The sequence below is a fragment of the Ostrinia furnacalis genome, unplaced genomic scaffold (assembly GCF_004193835.3).
Source record: "Ostrinia furnacalis isolate ACB-3 unplaced genomic scaffold, ASM419383v2 OfSCF3252, whole genome shotgun sequence".
Classification (NCBI taxonomy): domain Eukaryota; kingdom Metazoa; phylum Arthropoda; class Insecta; order Lepidoptera; family Crambidae; genus Ostrinia; species Ostrinia furnacalis.
Genome location: NW_021133491.1, coordinates 1 through 6,539, shown reverse-complemented (window position 1 = coordinate 6,539; position 6,539 = coordinate 1). Strand labels below are relative to the sequence as shown.

The 6,539-nt window shown below is 40.0% G+C and overlaps 1 protein-coding gene across 4 annotated transcripts; it reads right to left on the bottom strand.

Annotated features, from left to right (window-relative positions):
• Positions 1-50: 50 nt before the first annotated feature.
• On the bottom strand, positions 51-5,729 carry LOC114357567 (protein yippee-like 4). 4 transcript variants are annotated; one of them, XM_028311251.1, is made up of 4 exons: positions 5,593-5,729; positions 4,615-4,623; positions 2,314-2,447; positions 53-286 (listed from the first exon to the last, which is right to left on the bottom strand). In XM_028311251.1, exons 1-4 carry the CDS (start codon positions 5,627-5,629, stop codon positions 239-241), a joined length of 228 nt encoding a protein of 75 aa, XP_028167052.1. In that variant the 5' UTR covers positions 5,630-5,729; the 3' UTR covers positions 53-238. The 4 variants fall into 4 exon arrangements, with proteins under 4 accessions (XP_028167055.1, XP_028167052.1, XP_028167053.1 ...); XM_028311252.1 differs by having other exon boundaries at positions 56-286; positions 2,314-2,497; positions 5,593-5,697; XM_028311254.1 differs by lacking the exon at positions 4,615-4,623 and having other exon boundaries at positions 51-286.
• Positions 5,730-6,539: the final 810 nt, after the last annotated feature.

Genomic DNA, 6,539 nt, shown 5'->3' with positions numbered 1-6,539 from the left:
AATCTGTCATTTCCCTATGATCGCGCCGGCAATGGCGATCTGCACGTGTTGGTGTGGGTGAAGCATGAGTGTAAAAAAACAGAACAAAAAACAAGCACTGATCAGCAATGCTATTCTTCTTGACCTGCACTTTATCTGCTGGAAATTGATGAGGATTGCTCAGGCCATTTGGCCATTAGATATTGTCTTAAAACTGGATACAAAATATTATGTATTAAACTAGCTACAAAAAGTATACTTACACTGAATTGAAGAGATATGCGCGCCCCTGGCTGCCTTGGAACGACTGGAAAACAACAAAAAATATATTACAACTATGGAATATTATGTGTTTCAAAACAAAATAATTGCATCATGGGCACACGCACTTGTTAAAGCTACGGCGTTTAAATTAAATATAATAAAAGGTGAAGTCTTATTAAAAGTTTTCCGGGCTAAATCTACTTACTTTAAATGCATTGATAAGGTATGCAAACTTATTCATTAACATTTTGGCGAAATTACCTAATACTAGGAAGGAAACTTTTAAGGTTCGGCCAAACCAACGCGATCACACGCGATCAGCCGGCTGGCCGCCATCGCTGCACGTTGGCTGATCGCGTTGTGGTTTGGCCGAACCTTTATCAATCTGATACAAGTGAGTAATTTTATTAAATCGTGACAATATTGCCTCGATTTTTAGGCTCTACATATTTTATTGTGAATAATTACCGAGGAATTAAGTAAGCTCATTTCTATTGAGCTATTGTGAAAATACACGCGGGTATGCTCATTACAAGCTTAATTACATAGTTTAGGATCATTAGTAACCCCCAAACTCCCTATGAAAAATAAAAATAAGTATGATTTCATGTTACTACCGTGACTACTTTTTAAACTTTGCAAAAGCTGATTTGAATTTATATTTGCAAAGCAGGTTTATTGGTACGGTTGTCTAGTCTTAGTAGAAAAAGAAAATTATGCAGACACTTTGAAATTTAAAACACTACAATTTGATGCGATTTTAAAGCAGCAGAGCCAACTAGATAGATCTGGGTTTACATAATGTAAATACAATTCACTTTTCTTCCAAAACATATTTGCATAAACTTGGTTAACGTTTTAAATGGGGTAAACCTAGTGAAGACATTTGCCATAAATACAATATGTATGAACTTATTGGATTCGATTTTAAGTTGATTTGAAAGTTGTAATTTTAGTTCATAGATTTGGGGTGGTTTGGTATTGGTATTCGGGAACCCCAAAAACCGGTGCACCGGAGTACGAGAACTACAGTTCAGTAGAGGTAAAAATCTTACGGGACTATTCCCACCTCTCGTTCCCACCGCTTCAACTCCTGTGTAGCCAGGATCTACAGCTTGACCGCCAATAAAAACCAACCAGTGAAGGTCAAGTTTGTGTTACAGGTCAAAATCTTCTTTTGAGTAAGGATATCATGGCGGGTTCTCAGACAGCTATCTCCCGGGACCATTCAACCTTTACTGGTTGGGTCTCATTGGCGGCCAAGCCGTAGATCCTGTATCCTGTATACTGTATGTAGTTGCAATGGGATTTGATAGCCCCATAGACTATTCAACATTCACTGGTTGGGTTTCATTGGAGGCCAAGCTGTAGATTGTGGCTATACAGGATTTGCAATGGTGGGATGTGATAGCCCCGTATACTATTCAACCTTCACTATTTGGGTTGCATTGGAGGACAAGCTGTAGGTAGATCATGGTTATACAGGAGTTGCAGTAATGTGAGGAAGAGGTGGGAAGGGTAATTTACTCTAAGAAAGATCCTTTCCTAAGCGCAGCCGCCCGGTGTGGCGCCCTCAATTTCGCCACCCTGGCATTGGTTTCAAGATCGAAATCCCTTATACCACGTACATTAAGTGCTCTCAATCGTTTCCTGGACCAAAACCCAAAATGTGACGTATTTGCAGAGGGGTGGAGTACGTTACTAGCAGAATGTTTGGGTTACTGTGAAAATAATCGCATCTGATTTATGTAAGAAAGAAAGAAAAAATTTTTATTCAGTATCATCGACAATACACTTACAATACTTAACATTATTTAATGAGTAGGTAATTACAATGATACTGAAAAGGTATCCACTCAGCATGGTGTCTTTTCGTAAATTAAGTTAAGTTAAATTGTTTATGTTAAGTACTTAAATGTTATTCTGATCTTTGTTACGTCTTGTTTGAATAGTGTAATTGGTACTACCGTTCTGTTCATGAATAAATAAATAAAATAAATTGTCCTGGTTGCTCCGCCCTAGAACGAACCCTGAAGAGAGGTGGGATTGACCTTCAATGTACTCACTCACCTTAGATATAAGCTCGTCATGGCTGGCCAGATGCGCGCGGCAGTGGATGCAGCTGTAGGTGCGGTGGGCCGGCGGCAGGTAGGCCTGGAAGGTCTTGACCGGCGCCCGCGCGGCCGGCCCGCCGCCCGCGTCGCCTGCCACCGCGCCACGGTTAGTCACTCCGTCACGCATGAGTGCCTGCTAGCTGTCACAGCACAACCGTGTGCTTACCATTAGTTTTGAATTACGTTAAACGTACTCGCTAGCGACTGCGTAAAAAATTCCATGAAATGTATGACAGTTACCTACTAGCGCTACTTTCTTGAAAGTAAAATCTAAGTCAATTTTACTTTAAAGAAGTAAAATTGACTTAAATTTTTTACGCACTCGCTAGCGAGTATGTTTAATGTAAACTCATGGTAAAATTACCGCGGTAAGCGAGTGTGCGGAGAATTCAGGGAAAGCACGTTCAACATGTGGTATAATGTGATGCATCAGAATTTTAAAGTTTCATTAGAAAAAAATTCAAACTGACAATATTTTGACAAGCGGTTTCGCTTAAGTTGTCACAGCTGTGGTTGCTGGTCAATTGAAAATTGTCTCTATATGTATTACATGAACTAAAGCCAAAGAGCGTCGTACGGAATGATGTTTTTCATGGGTGGATCCAGCTGGCCCAAGGGGTTCTGGCCCGTAGGAATTCAGATCATATTTTTGTAGCCAAAGTCCCCATATGAATACAATTTCCAGTGGGTAAACTGAGGGTGACTGATTAATCTCTGATGCATCATAATAATAGTTGACGTGTCAATAAAAGCAATCCATCCAAGTATCTCACAACGTACGCACCTAAAGCTTAGTGAGAGAAGAAAATATACTCGGTACTGAAGACCTCAGGTATCAGGTATGCTCGCGTGCGTGTGTTTCGAGATGCTTGCATGAAGCTTCTGCTCTCTCGCTCACCGTGGCACATCACAACCCACGTCAGCGATGTAGGGTACATGATACCACCCATTCTGAAATTAATAGTGCTGGTGCTGTCATGTATCCAGAAGCTAACGTTTGGGAGCGCCCTAAGTGCACTATTGGACTGCGATTGGGACTTGCGATTCCAGAACACAACTGCTAGACTGAGATGCACACCACGATATAATCTTGCCGGGGCATTTTATCGATTTTAGACGATAAGCTCATATATTTGTCGTCCAGAATCGATATAATTCAATGATAAGATTTTATCGTGGGGCGCAATCTAGAGCGGTCAAGCATCATTTTGATACCATTTAACTACCGTATTTATTTCCAGTCACCAGTTAGAAAGTTGCCTTCCAAGTTACATTTAACACTAATGAATAAGCAGTTGATCAATTATATTAATTTCTTTCGTTATTTTCTAATCATTTGAGAAAATTATGCAAATCTCGTCATTAGGCCTTGATTCTAGTCTTTTGCAATTAAAATTTAATTAAAACTTGTTAATATCTAGTGAAAGATTAATAGTTAAGGCCATAATTTATTCGACTGCTGTCAGCTAAACATCAGTCGTAATGTACGATCGCGGTATTAAAATAACATTGTCAATAGAATATTGATTCACATAAGTGCGGCAAATGGCTTCAAGGCCGTATTTATAAATTGTAACAGTCATGATGAAACACAGCTAGCTAACTAGAACTACCATACAACACACCCTTCCGTTCAAGTCTTGACCAAGGTAACGTGCATATCTGGCCCTATTTAATGTAACCGGCTTAAATTATAATGGCCGAGCAACCGACAAAATTATTAGGTATTAAGGAGGTGCTATTCAACAAAATTGTTATTAGTTAACAATGCCACGTGTCGGTTACATTGCCCTGTTAGTAATAGGCCAAGGAGCTTTATTTGGTGTAGGGCTAAAAGTAGCAACTTATAACTTTTATTGTAGAACTTTATCACTTTCAAACACCGGTCATTTCAGTTTTCACAGAAGTTTTAGAAAAGTTGGGTACTTATGTAAAAGCTTCTGCCTTTGATTTAGTCGCCTGGCATATTAGATGCCATACTTATTAGTATCTATCTAGGGATTATGTGCTTTTGTGCAATGAATTTGATCAAACGACAACACGAAACAAGATTCACAGATTACAGGTACATTTTGAACAATGAGAATCGCAAAAAAATTAAAAACCGAACTTCAAGCTGTGCTATTACAGTTTATTTTTAATTAAATCCCTATCGCAGTCGAGTAATAGCGAACGTGGGACGTCACACTAACGGCACTCATGCGCACAAGCGATTTTACAACAATGGTTGGCTTAAATTTGGCTCAATCGAACCTACCTATCGCATCTGTAACAATAACAATGTATTATCAATAACAGAAACAAAAATAACACTGGGGATCGAACCCAGGGCTTCTCAAGAGGTTTAAGTAGCTACAAAATTTTAAATAACATTTACTACATGGCATAAAGACAATGACAGTGTAATGTAAATATTATGCAACGTGTTAAAATTGTTGACAAAGTGTGCCTATGTGTGCATGAAGAAATTTAGACGAAATGTTTTCCACACGAGAAAACGTCTTGAAAATACAAATTGTATTTGGCACTACTTTCTTAGGAGTTCGTTTTGTAACTTCTTTTGTTGTGGAAACCACAAAACTGGCACATATAGAGTACAGCGTGCTGAGCCTTCTTTTTTCAGAGGCAGTTCCAGCTAACTTAAATTTTCATAAGCATCAGGCACTATGTACCTTTACATTTTGAGTAATGATTAAAAAATGAAGCCAATTGAAGACAGCTGACAGTCTACAGTTCTCTTCACAGCACTAGCCAATGTTTGGTAGTGGTGGAGGTGTAAGAGTATATTTTGGACATGTATTCGTAGGTCAAAAATAGCTAAATATATGAAGAATATGCGTTGATTTGTGTTTTCCACGGGAAGTGTGTCTATTGCCCGAACTAGGTACACGGCACAGCTTATTATTAATAAACAAGTTGGTTTTAAACGGTGTTCTCAAAAATGCCCCTTAGTCACCATTACGGGAAGAGAAGGAGTGGTCTATTCTTGTCTGCATAGCTTAAGTTACTATAGTCCGATCGCCGAGCACGTAGAATTTCGTCCAATGAACCCAAGCTACCCATCCATATCGCTCGCGTGTAATTATATTGCTGTCGCGACTGTGCGACGGGCGGCCCGCAGTGAACACTCACTGGCTTTTTCACTCGCTTGGGGTCATTGGGCGAAATTCTACGTGCTCAGCGACCGGGCTTTAATAAAGGATGAATTTGGCTTTGAATGATGTTGGTTCCTTACCTGCCTGTCGGGAGCAGCACCCACCCGCTGCCCACATCGGCCGCGCAGACCGCCGGTCACCTGCCGCGCGCGCCCTCGCCCCGCGCCGCGCGCGCTCTCTCGATACCCGCCACCCTCTGTGGACAAAGAAACAAATGTTACTGACCAGTCACTAATGAGGTTTGTTAGTTGAGTTTTTAATGGTCAAGAAGACCCTGGCTAAAGAGAGAGAGAGGCTGTGGAAAAACAAAAATACATAGTTTGATGTTTGAGTTTTTAATTAGTTAAGGAGATCCTGGATCCTGGCTACAAAGGTCGGAATAGTCAATGGCCAGTCCCAGTTCTCTGCATTTTCTTATATTTTTTTTTACAAGATCATCTCAGCATTGATGTTTGAGTTTTTAATTAGTTAAGGAGATCCTGGCTACAAAGGTGTCGGAATAGTCAATGACCAGTCCCAGTTCTCTGCATTTTCTTATAATTTTTTTCAAGATCATCTCAGCATTTCCACCACGCGGGAAAAAGGCTGTTTTTTGTGACAGTTTTGAGCTTCTCCTATTTTTACCCGACTACGGCAAAGCAAAAGGAGGGTTATGATTTTGTTTCTGATTAAATGAAATGAACTAATCATTGGTTTCTGAGTTCGACAACAAAAAATAATGGCTTGATAACAAGTTCTTTGGCGATATTGCCTGATCAGCTGGTAATAATGTTTTGACAAGACATTTGATTTCGTCCACTAATACCTAGGGTAAGTTGTGGGACGCCTAAGATGGTAAAAGGCCACAGTGTTCAAAAAGTTTGCCAGTTAGAATTAAAATCCTTAATAAGGACTTTGTGCCACCAAGCCCACCACTTACGCTATATTTCTCAGATCGGATGCCAATGGATCACTCACATGAATAATTGCAACGCATCGCATTCATGCATCGCACACAGGTATTCCAAGGCGTAATTGTTTTATCGTG

What these genes read in the sequence shown, in the direction of transcription:
- LOC114357567 (XM_028311251.1), bottom strand. Translation starts at nt 5,629, where the DNA reads ATGTGGGCAGCGGGTGGGTGCTGCTCCCGACAGGCAG. An exon ending in ATGACGAGCTTATATCTAAG is followed by an intron (nt 287 to 2,313) that starts GTGAGTGAGTAC and finishes GTTGTTTTCCAG; the next exon opens with TCGTTCCAAGGCAGCCAGGG.